General features: G+C 22.2%; 1 protein-coding gene across 1 annotated transcript; it reads left to right on the forward strand.

The window, feature by feature from the left end:
• Positions 1 to 11,156: 11,156 nt before the first annotated feature.
• On the forward strand, positions 11,157 to 11,713 carry GGI43DRAFT_425863 (uncharacterized protein; the record flags this gene model as incomplete). The annotated part of the gene is made up of 2 exons (XM_083208557.1): positions 11,157 to 11,312; positions 11,390 to 11,713. 2 exons carry the CDS (start codon positions 11,157 to 11,159, stop codon positions 11,711 to 11,713), a joined length of 480 nt encoding a protein of 159 aa, XP_083056281.1.
• Positions 11,714 to 13,692: the final 1,979 nt, after the last annotated feature.

The following is a 13,692-nucleotide window of genomic DNA, read 5'->3' on the forward strand; positions in this document are numbered from 1 at the left end:
ATTAAAAAATTAAAAAAATTAAAAAAATTAAAAAAATTAAAAAAATTAAAAAAATTAAAAAAATTAAAAAAATTAAAAAAATTAAAAAAATTAAAAAAATTAAAAAAATTAAAAAAATTAAAAAAATTAAAAAAATTAAAAAAATTAAAAAAATTAAAAAAAATTAAAAAAATTAAATTAAAAAAATTAAAAAATTAAAAATTTACTTATAAAAAATAATTATAAAAAATATTTAATTAATTAAAAAATATTTTTTTAATAAATTTATATTTATTATATATAATTTTATTAAATTATTAAAAATTAAAATAAATATTTTAAATTTTATAATAAAAAAAATATTTATATAATAAAATAATATTAAAAAAATTTATTTAATAATTTTATTTTATAAAAATTATATAAATTAAAATTATAATATTTTATTTATAATATTTTATTTATAATAATTATTAAAATATTAAAAAAATAATATTATTATTATTTTAAAAATAATTATAAAATTAAAAATTTTATTAATTATTATAATATTATATATTTTATTATAATTTAAAAGCTTTTATTATAATAAGTTAAATATAAACTTATTTAATATAAAAAAATAAAAAATAAATAATAAAATTTTTTAAATAAAATTTTTTATTTAAAAAAATATTTAAAATATATATTTAAATTTTATAAAAAAATAATAAAAAATATTATAAATAAATATAAATTAATAATTTATTTATTATTAAAAAATATAATTTTATTTTTAATAAAATAAAAAAAATAATAAAAAATTTAATATTAAAATAATTTTTAAAACAATATTATATAAAATATTTCCTTAAGTATAATAAATATTTTTTTAACTAGGGTCTTGTAACTAAGTAATTATAAAATATAACTAATATTAATATTTCTTAATATTTTATATATAAAAAAAAATATTATAAATTTTTTAAAAGTTAATTAAGAAAATTATTAATTAAATAGCTTTAATATTATTTTAATTATATTAAATTTTCTAAGAATTTACAAAGTTTAATTTAATTATAATAAGTTTAAATAAATACCTTGTTATTTATAAGCTTATTATATAGTATTAAAAATTAAAAAAACTAGTATTTTCTTATAATTTAAAAGTTTTTTTTTAATATAATAGAAAATAATAATATTAAAAAGCTTTTATTAATATTTAATAAAATTATAATTAAAAAAGAAAGTAATAATATTAATAATATTTTTAGTTTTATTAATAATTTTAAATTTAAAATTATATAATAATTTTATAATTAATTATATTATTTTATAAATTTAAAATATATATAATTTTAATTTAATATTAATTATAATAAAATTAATTAATAAAAAACTTTTAAAAGATTTATAATATTTTTTTTATATAAAATATTTAAAAATACTAATATTAATTATAATTTTTTAATAATATAATTATTTAATTATATTACCTAGGTTAAAAAAATACTTATTATACTTAAAGGAGTATTTAATAAAATATTTTTTTTAAAATATATAAACTTTAATAAATAAATATTAAAATAAAATAATAATTTAATTTAAATATTAAAAAAATTATAATTAAAATAAATAAATTAAATAATAAATTTAATTTTAAAAATTTAATTTTATAAAATTTTAAAAAAAATTAAAAAAATTAATTATAAATTTAAATTTTTAAAATATTAAAAAAAATAAAAAAAATATATATATTTAATATTTTATATTTTATTATTAAAAAAATATAAATAAATAAAAATATTAAAAAAATTATTTAAAATAAAATTATTATTAAAAAAAAATAAAAAATAAAAAATATTAATATTATAAAAATTAAAAATAATAATAAATAATACTATAAAATATAGTAAAAAAAATTAAAAAAAAATATAAAAATTTATTAAATATTTTAAAAATTTAATAATACTAGTAAAAATTTTTTTATTAAATTTTAAAAGTTTTATTAATAATAACTTCAATTTTTAATTTTTTAAATAATTAATAAGTATTAAAAAAATAAAAATAATTATAAAAAACTTTTTATACTTATTAAAATAATTTAAATAATTAATTATTAATATAAAATTAAAATTAAAATATTATTTATTAAGTTTTACTAGTAATATTATTATAAAATATTACTATTATTTATAAATTTCTTAGCTTATTTACTAATATAAATTATAAGACCAGGTTTATTTTTTAAAAATCCTTTAAGCCACTAACTTGTTTTAAAAGCTTAGGAACCAGGTTGTTATATTAGATATATATATAAATATTTGAGAATTTTAAAATTTATCGCAAGACAGTTCGGATCTAATTCTGGCTCCAAAAACACATTTATATTACCTACCTACCTAAGATATATAATACTCGCCTACATCCAAAGCTTTTCTAATACGTTCGCGGATACCCGATGATAATTCCTATCCAAGCTACATCTTTTGGATTCGTATCGTCTAGTGGAGATCGATGGATAATTTTTTTGTAACCCTTTTTCTTTTTGTTAGCCTATAGGTTACATGTTTGTGACACCTTAGTTCAGCCGAGTATGGGTGATGCAGGAGGCATTATTTACCCAGGAGATAATAGCTTACTGAGGTCACTGACGTTTCCGTAGACGTTCCGACTCTAGGTTAGTCAATAGTTAGAGAAAAAAAGCAAAATCCCTATAGTATATATAGCTTATGCAAAGGACCATGTCGGGTATTTCTAGAGTCTAATCATTAGAAGGGGATTTTACTTGTCATGAGAAGAGAGGTTTTGTCTTTTTGTAAGCCATAGTCGCAAATATTGAGATCGGTTATATTTGCCCTAGTTTCTCCAGAGATAAATCCCTCCTCCATCCGCCTGAACTATGGCAAATCATGCCGGGGTATTATTATAAATGCCACTAAACCCTAAAAAGTTTCCTAAATGTCACGGCGAATAGTCAATGTTTTTGGTACACCGGGGATAGCGGGTGGGAATTCGCGAGCCTTAGTCTCCGCAGCTCGTACCAATGCAAAGCTAGCCCGATGAAGATTTCCCAGCAGATGTGAAGCTGTTACAACAACTAGAGGCGTTTCCTAGATTATCTAGCTGCTATTCTTGACCAACTTAACATAGTGGCCCCTGTTAGCAATATCTTTCCCAGCAATACGAATACCGATGGGTTTGATCTTGTGTATGGTACTAATGTAACTATGATATATAAAGGGTTGTAAATTTAATTCTTAGTTTTTAGTCTTTAATTTAGTAACTAGAGTTAATTAATTTTTTAGTTACTAATCAAATAAAAGAATTAGTTTTAGTCAAATAATTAATTAAACTAATTTATTTAATTAATTAATAATTAAAAACTAAATTAAAAAATTTATTAACTTATATAATTAATATATATTTTTTTATATATTTTTTTTATAAAAATATATTAAAAATAAAATATTATAATATTTTTACTTATAAAAAAATTAATTAATTAGTAATTAAAATTTTAATTAATTAGTTAATTAGTTAATTAGTTAATTAATTTTAATTAATATTTATTAATTAATTAACTAATATTTTAATTTAGTTTTAGTTAAATTATTAATTAAAATTAAAAATTAAAATTTTAATTATTAAAAAATTAAAATTTTTTTTAATTAAATTATAGAAAATTTTTATTTAAATTATAATAGCTTATACTTATATTAAAATTTTTATATTTATAACCCTGTTTTTATAAAACTATACCTAGTTATAATATAAATTCCTAGTATATTATATAATTATATTAAATATTAAATATAATATTTTAATTTTATTATTTTTTATAATTTTAAAACTTTTTAAAAGTTATTTTTTCTTATTTCTTTAACTATAATTATAACTTCCTTTTAATATTATTAAATTTCTTATTTTTTTATAAATTTAAATAACTAAAATATTTTTTTTAGCCTCTTATTATTATTAAAACTTTTAAAAAATACTAGACTTAAAAAAATTTAAAGTTTTTATAAGGAAAATTAAAAAAATATTATTTAAATAAAAGAAAATATAAAAAGCTAACTTTAAAAAAGTTAAATAATAGCTAGTATAACAGCCTTCAGGGCTTATTAAAGCTTTATCTAATTATATTATAAGTAAAAAAATATATATTAAATAAGTTTTTATAAACTTATTTAACTAGCTATATAAAGCTTTATAATTATAAGCAAGTAAAGCCTAAATCTATAATATAGCTTCCTTTTATAGCTTCTTATAAGCCTTACCACATACCCCCTAGCTTTTACTCTAGCTATTAACTACTAGCAGCTAGATTTGCCCCTGTAAGCCTAGGCGACCCTGACCCGGGCTTAAACCTATAACCTTAAGTAACTTATTTAATTATAAAAAGCTAACCTTAAAAGGGTTAAATAATAACTAGTGTAATAGCTTTTAAGGCCTGTTAAAGCCTTATCTGATTATATTATAAGTAAAAGAATATATATTAAATAAATTTTTATAAACTTATTTAACTAGTTATATAAAGCTTTATAATTATAAGTAAGCAAAGCTTAAATTTATAATAGAAAATATAAATATTTTATAAAAAAATACTTTACTAGTTATAATAATTTTATTAAGTATTAAAGAAATTATAAAAATTATAAAATTAATATTAATATTATAATTTTTAAAACTACTATTATTAATTATATATAACTTATTTAAAAATTTTATAATTTTTTTATAAATATTTTATTATAAAAATAATATTATTATTTAAATTAAAAAAAACTTGAATTTTTAAATAATTAATAATTTTTTTTTTAATTTATTATATTTTTATTTATAATTACTTAAGTAATTAAACTTTAATTAGTATTAAAATTTAATAATTATTAATTTAATAAGTAAATTACTTTTATTAAATTATAATATTAGTAATTAAATAAGTTAATTAAAAATAATTATATTATATTAATTATAATAAATATAATTATTTATTATTTTTTAATTTATTAATATTATAAAAAACTAATTTTAAAAAAATTAAATAATAGTTAATATAATAGTTTTTAAAACTTATTAAAGTTTTATTTAATTATATTATAAATAAAAGAAATATATATTAAATAAGTTTTTATAAATTTATTTAACTAGTTATATAAGGCCTTATAATTATAAGTAAATAAAGCTTAAATTTATAATATAATTTCTTTTTATAGTTTTTTATAAGTTTTATTATATACCCTCTAGCCTTTGCTTTAACTGCTAATTACTAATAATTAAATTTGCTTTTATAAGCCTAGGCAGCTTTAACCCGGGCTTAAACTTATAACTTTAAATAATTTATTTAATTATAAAAAACTAATTTTAAAAAAATTAAATAATAACTAGTATAATAGCTTTTAAAGCTTATTAAAACCTTATTTAATTATATTATAAATAAAAAAATATATATTAAATAAGTTTTTATAAATTTATTTAATTAGTTATATAAAGTTTTATAATTATAAGTAAATAAAGCTTAAATTTATAATAAGTATATATAATATATAATTTTATATTATTAATTAATAATAATAAAAAAAAAACTTAATTAAATACTAGGTATTACTAATAAAAAAAATATTTAAAATTTTAAAAAATTTTAATATTATATTAATATTTTTTTATTAATTAAATATTTATAATAATAAATAAAAAATTAAAATTAAAAAATTTAATAACTTATTAATTACTTAAGCTTAAATTAAATAATTTTAAAATAAAAACTTTTATTATTATATTAAGTTTAATATTAATAATAAAATTAAAATTATTTTATAAATATATTTATAATATAAAAAAATATAATATTAATTTTTTAAAAATTTTAAAATTAATAATATATATAAAATAAATTATTTTAAGTTTTATATTTTTTAAAATTATAAGTATTATAAACTAGAAGTTAATAATTAATTTTATTTTTAAATTAATTAATATAAAAAAATTTTTTTTTTTTAATTATACTAGTAATTAAAAAATTTTTTTTTTTTTTAATTATACTAGTAATTAAAAAAAATTTATTAAAAGTTTTATATACTTATATTAATTATTATTATTATAAATAAAAAAATAATTTTTAAAAATAATTTTTAAATAATTTTTTTTAATATTTAATAGTAATTTTATATATATTATATTAATATTAATATTAAAATTAAAATATAATAATATTAATAATAATAAAAATAATAATAAAAAAATTAAATTTAAAACTATTAAAAAAAATATTAATATTATTAAAATTATTAAATAAAAAATTATAAATAAGCTTAATACTATTTTAAAATTTATTAAAAAATTTAAAATTTATAATAAAATAATTTTTATTTAATAATATATTATTTATATTAAAAATAAAAATATTTTTAAAATAATATAAGTAATATTAAAATTTATATATAATTTTATATAAAATTATATTTTATATTATATTTTAAAAATATATATATTATATTATAAGTAATAAATATATTATTTTATTTAATAATATTATCATTTTAATTAAAAAATTAATAATCTTATAAAAATAATTTATAAAAATATTAAATCTTATTTTATTTTAAATATAAGTAATATTTTTTATTTTTTTATTATAATTATTTTTATACTTAAAAAAAAAAAATTATAATTAAAATATTATTTAAATAATTATATAATAGCAATAGTATTTTATTTAATAGTAATATTAACTAGGTACTATTATTATAATTATTAATTATATTATTATTAATTTTTTTATATAATAATATTACTTTACTATTATTATAATACCCTTGCTTTTAATCTTTTTTTTTAATTACTTAAAGCCCTGTACTAGTACTTTCTTTTAATAATATATTTTTCCTTGTACTTATAATATTTTTAAAAAATTAAAATAAAATAAGGTATTTTATAAAAAAAATATGTACTTTTAATAGTAATTAATTAAACTTTTAATATAATTCTTTTATAGTTTTTATAAGAATATTATTAATTAAAGTATATTAAAATATAAAAAAACCCTTGCTTTAAATTTATAATTTTAATATAATTTAAACCTTTTACAGCTAGCCTTACCTTTTAAATAATAAAAAAAATAACTATATTTTAAGCCCTTACAGCTAATAATAATTAAAATAAAGCTTAATAAGATTATATAATACAGGTAATATAACAGCAGCAGTAACAGCAGCTAAAGTAACACTTTAAGGTATTATAATATTTAAATTTAAGCATTTATTATAACTTATTTTAATTTAAAATTAAAAGTAAAATAAAATTATTATAGATATCATTACAGGCTTTATCCTAGGGCTGCAGTCGTGGCCAAGGCCAGGCAGCCTTATTACAGTTAATTAAAAGTTCCTAGTTATATATAAATTTACAGGCAGCAAGAACTATTATAAGATAACCCCGAGGATTAAAAAAGAAAGTATTTATAGCAGCTTTGGCAGCTATTACTGCCACGGTGTTAAAAGTAAAGGAAATTATCCCAGCTACTTAACCTAAGCTTTTACAGGCCTAAAACAAGCTAGATAAACTAGCTAGTTTATAATAATATATATAAATTATATTAAAAGTACTGGAAATATGTTTTTTTAAAGGAATTGGGATAAATTAATATCTGTTATTTTATATAACCTGTTATTTTTATTATTAATAATATATCCCAGTGCCTTACACTGTATTTTAGTAGGGGGCGTGGAAAATTAAATTAGGGGGTAAATCTAGTTAGTAGTACAGGCTACTACAGTCTAAATAAGAATCTTCTATGGTTTAAATAAGAGGACTTAAAAATTAATCTTTAGTAACTAAATTAGTAACTAATTTGCAACCCTGGATATATGTTATTTAATGCTACCTCCGCTGTGTAGTCGTGTCCTTCAACATTATTCAAGCGCCCCAGTCGGCATATCGGAGTGGATATGGAAGAAATTCATTCCGGAGTCTCTGGCTGGCTTGTGGTTCGTTCAAGGGCTTGCCCGATCCCTCCGTAACTGGCTATGGTCGTCTGGAAGTGAAACGCAAGGGTGTGTTTTAGCGCGGAAGATTGCTGTCACTCTTTCAAATACAAATGTAAAGTTGTTGGGCCCAAAGGTTGCTCGATTTCGTTCAAAATTCCGTACAAGACTCTCCAGTGCACTTATGCAGAGATCCTATAATCGTCACAAAAACAATATAATATGGTGTGATATGTCGTTCTTTTTAGATACCGATACGAAGTAGATATGGCCTAAAACAGTCACCTCTATATGGCGCAACGCCACTCAGGTGCCTATTATAGAGCATTTATTTTTATGTTGTAAGCCCTAGAGAGCAAACCACCAAGTCGTATGGCTACACCTAACAAGAATTATAACTGAATTACGGCAAATTCCGAACCATAGCTGACATGACACATACTATAGTGTCCGAGCTCGACGCTAATGAGAGCTACTGGCGCGCTATAAGTGCAAGCCACACTTTCCAGTGCTGCTGATGGATGATGTGTTATCCGAATCCAATTTGCACAAACTAGGCCTGAGTACTATGCAAGCTACATAATTAAAGCCAAGCCATCGCATCCTCTAGCTCGTACGTATCCAGAAATCCGCAAAACTGGTGTGTAGAGGACTTTGACCGCCAAAAAAAGAAGGTCTCTATCAGAACTGGCTTGCCATACTCATCCAACTCACGAGCTATGGAGGTTGAAACTAAAAATTAAGCACAGAAATTTTGATGATCCCCGTGATGATAATATACGGCATGGTTTTCTTTTTTGCATACGAATTTATGCTTCGTCTTGCCCCTAGTCTTTCCTCCCGCTAACTTCCATGTAGCACCAATAAACTGACGGCTGGTGGAATATCCTTCCAATTTTGTCATGGGTAAGACGAAAGATTTGCCTGAATTTGTCAGATATTTCTCTATGGGATGAGTTTAGACTCTTGAGTCTGTGGAAGGAAGGCCTGTGTCTTTTAAAAGTCGGATGTTATCGCCCAGTTTGTTGCCGAGGTGGAAGCCGCGTCGAGGAGCGCGCTATTATTCGACAGTGGATCGGTTTCGCCGACTACACAATTTTTGCGCCCTTGACGATTTCAATTCTCTGACGGTACAGCATATTACCATTTTTGACGATGAGACGGAGAAGTCCGCGTTCTAGCGCCTCATCACCTTCTTTGTTGTTTTAGAAAGCTAGTTATAAGGTCACCAACCCATCGCTTCAGAGAAGCTTGGCTTGGCGGACATCTCCGATGCTCTATGTAGGGATCTACACAGATCACGGATGGGGTTATTAAAGCTTAAAATTGATATGAAATAGACTGGTATCTGCGAGTCGTTCAGGATGAAATCTTAATTATGCTTCCATTGAGAGGAATCCCACCGAGATCGGGGACTGTGGCACATCCAGGTAGCTAATAAACACTGGGATTAAACTACGCATATTGGGTATTGTGGGACGATATTTATATGCACATGCATGAGAATTTATCGAATTGATACTATGGTAACGAATAAATACTACATTTAAACTAATTGCCTTCAATCATAAGTACCGCAATCAAGATGACTATTATATTTACATAGCTGTGATTTCTTACGAAGAAAGCTGCCACACTAGAATATTCTTGCTAGCCATAGATATAATTGGCAATATGCATGTATATAAAACATACGAGAATGATGAATAGTCGGCGAAGACTGGCAAGTCGTCCCATAGAATAATAGAATAATAGAAAGTGAAAACTATAAGAGAATACAAAATACGAGGCTGCCAGGGTGGATGCATGAATTGTAATTTAGACAAGTGTTTGACGCAGGGGGATTTATAATTATAAATTTGCCACCGTACCCATTCACTTTCCATCCACTCTCATGGTGATATAGGACAACTGGCGTAGAGTTGCATACTAACAACTGGTTCTAGTAGGTGGCATGATCTATGGAGTATACCCTGGCCAGATTCAGCCTGACTACCTTATGCAATAAAGGTATACACAACCTGCAAAACACTTTCAGGGGCTGATGAAGTATCAAAAATTTCTGAGTTATTCCTAATAGTATTTTTTAGCCCCATAGCATAGTGGCTTAGCGACTAGCAGTTCTCGCATATCTTCCGGGGTTGGGTGGGTATTGCGAGACAGTTAGTTACATTCCGGCAATGACACCGTAGGATCTAAGACGGGCCCTCGGCTGCTGCCCGAGGCTGACAGGAACCTGGTAGTTACCCTGTAGGGCAACAAAGAACCCAGTCTCACTGTCAAAAACCGAAATGCAAGACCGTTTTCTGTTACATTGAGTAACACAGCCCGGTGTTACCGGAGAATTCGGCTCCATCGCAGCAAGGGCTTACTACAATACATAAAATCCAACTATGAACAGCTGGATAACTTCAGACTATAGTGCACTTCTCTCGCAGAGAAGATGTATAACACCATAGTTTTTCTTCCTAGGAGCTATCTTTTACGTGGCGGCTATTATGTTTAAATGAAATCTAATAGAAGAATTGAGAGCAGCTATAGCTATAGCTCTAGCTTGTTACCTAGGTAACGTGTAAATACTAGATAGAATACAAGCAAATTTGTGCTGAAACTGAAACAGAGAACTATGTATATGAATGAAGTCTACGGCGCGGCATATTAGATACGTAAAATATAAGCAGTAGACTATTTACAGCAACGCACGGGCTAGGCAAATGCAACAACACTTTATGCTATGCCTAATGTTGCCCTTACTAAACCCCAATAGCATAAGCATCTGTTAATCTGTCTCTTGATGGAAGCATAGTATTATGGATAGGAAGATAATATAGAATACATGAAGTATCTTGTGTTGTATTGTTACAATGAATAATAAAATGTAAGCAGTAGACTGTTCTCAGCTAGTCTAGCATTGGAAGTTGCAAAAGCTTCGGCATTTCTTGTGTTGTCTTTGGAACTTTTGTATTATTATTAACAGTTTGAAGATCACTGTCTTCGACTTTATGATGGTTCTCCCAACTATAAATAATCCATCCTTTCCCAGTTATATTATTTATCTACTTCACAAGCAACAGCAATCATCTTCAATACAGTTCACCACCTTCTACCAAGGACCGAAAACTTTTAGAACATTCTTCAACTCGTTTTGTAAGTCTTCATTTTATTGTACATGATCAAAGCAGATTATATTCTAATTTATTCAAGATAGCTACAATGCAGTTCTCAAACCTCATCGCTATTATCTTTGCCACCGGCGTTCTTGGCCTGCCATCACTTGACGCAGGCAGCAATCAGCTTTCTAAGCGTACATGTTGGGAACTCAAGGGCGAGAAGCTCAAGATATGCCAGAAGGCGTGTGAGTTAGCTTGCGTGAGTCTTATAAAACCACTCTTGCGCTGTTCTTAATCCAGCACGAAAGACTTTCAGATTGCTAATAAAACTCATAGGATGCTGTTACTGGCACACTTGCAAAAACGCTTTGCAAGAAGGCCTGTGATGCTCCGCCACTAAAGGTCCGAAGCATCGAGACGGCTACTCCTGGTCAATTGACAGTTGAGGACATTGAGACTGCATCTTCTGGCGACCTGGTACAAGTGGCGAAAGTTATTTCTCCAGAAGTCATGACTACTCAGGCTACCGTTGGCCACGATGCCTGCATTGCCGCTTGTGAGGTCTTGTGCAACTCTACGGTTCTTGCACTTGAACAGAAGAAGTGCCTTGCAAAATGTGTAAGTAATTCCTCCAAATTAAAAGCGATTTATACTAGTTAGTGCTGGTATATTAGTGGCGATTCCTAGAATTTTGTTTAACCCATTCCAATAGAAGCCAAAGTGTCATTAAATTACTACAACCGGGCTCTTGTAGTCGCCACTATGCAAGGTATTACATTCCAACCACCATAACCTTTGTACCTACCGAAATATTACGGACCGAAGGACTAATAATAATAATAATAGGATTACTACTGTGTATGTAAGCCACTTCCAGAGGACACGATTGAGATTGTAAATCTCTTGGAATAGCTTACAATGTAACACCTTTTATTATATTCGTCGTAGATAGCTTAGATAGTTTAACATAACACAAGAATGAGATTTAGTAGCTCAAAAAGCATGTTGCACATATTGTCCCACTGGACGAATTGCGTGAATCTGGTATCATCGTTTTTTACTAGCTATAGTACACTTGCGAATGAAGGACAATGTATATATGCAAGGTTATATTTCAATAATTTACAACTGGGCTCTCAATCTAGTTTTGAGAAATCAGTTTGAGTATATGATCGGTGGCTGTGCTCTCAAGTCATTGTTACCTACATATAGTACTCGTATTCCCAATATGGCGGTAAAATGGAATGATTAAACAAATTAAATGATGATATATGTTTGCATAGCTTGCTGGAACGGATCATCCGTAAGTCGTCGCTCAATTAATGTACCAGCACCGGATGATCCAGTCAACAGGCAGCATTTGGATTTATGACCCAAAATGTGCCCTCGCCTTAGTTGTGTAGAATGGTGCAATAGCAGCAGCCAGAGGGATCAGTCTACTGCAGGGACGTAGCTCTGTAGGTGCTATTGTATTGGACAGTAAGCCATTCTTGTAGTGTGTAGAACGTTTTTACATTCTATTATTAACAAAAGCACACAAATAAAAGCTATAATAATGATAGTGATGTTCTATCTGGTATCTATCTATGCCTAGTTAACAAGCTTCCAAAAAAGTAGGGGACCAAGACAAAAGTACTGTAATTATAAAATAATAAATAAAATAAAATTATTTTTTTTTATATATTATTTTTTTATTAATTAAAATTTTAATTTTTATATATATAATTTTAATAAATTACTTTTATTAATATTAATTAAAAATAATATTAAAATATTTTTTATAATAATTTAAAATTTTATAATATTAATTTTTTTTTATTAATTATATAAAATTATTAATTTTTTTTATTTAATTTTTTAAATTTTTTTATTTAATTTTTTAAATTAAATTATTATTATTAATTTAATAATAAAATATAAAATAAAATAATAAATAAATATAATTTAAAATTATAATTATTATAATTTATTTAAAAATTAAATTTATATAAAAAAAATATTTTTTTATTTTAATTAAAAATATTAATAAAATATTTATAAAAATTTTTTTTTTAATTATAAAATTTTTTTTTATTTTATAATATTTATTTTTAATTTTATATTAATTTTTAATTAATTAATTAAAAAAAACTTAATATATAAATTAAATTTTTTATAAAATATTTAAATTTTAAATTAAAAATTTTTTTTTTAAAATTAAAAAAATTAAATTAAAAAATATAATTATATTTTATAAAAATAATTTTTTATTTATAAATTAAAAAATTATTTTATAATTAAATTTAAATATTTAAAAAATATTTAATTTATTTAAAATTATAAATAAACTTATTTTAATTAAAATTTTAAAATTTTTAATTAATTAAATTAAATAAAAAAAAATAATTAATAATATAATTTATATAAATAATTTTAAAAATTTTATTAAAAATAAAAAAAATAAATTAATCTTAAAATTAAAAATTATTTTTTTAATTATAATAAGTAAATTAAAATATAAAAATTTTATTAATAATAAATAATTATATATATTAAATTTTATTGTAATAATATTATTTAAATTAAAATAAAAAATAAAATATAAATTTATATTATTTTTAAAAAATTTAAAATTATATTTAAATTAAAAAATAATATTA

Source organism: Trichoderma evansii (genome assembly GCF_050947405.1).
Source record: "Trichoderma evansii strain SZMC 28006 chromosome Unknown GGI43scaffold_28, whole genome shotgun sequence".
Taxonomy (NCBI): domain Eukaryota; kingdom Fungi; phylum Ascomycota; class Sordariomycetes; order Hypocreales; family Hypocreaceae; genus Trichoderma; species Trichoderma evansii.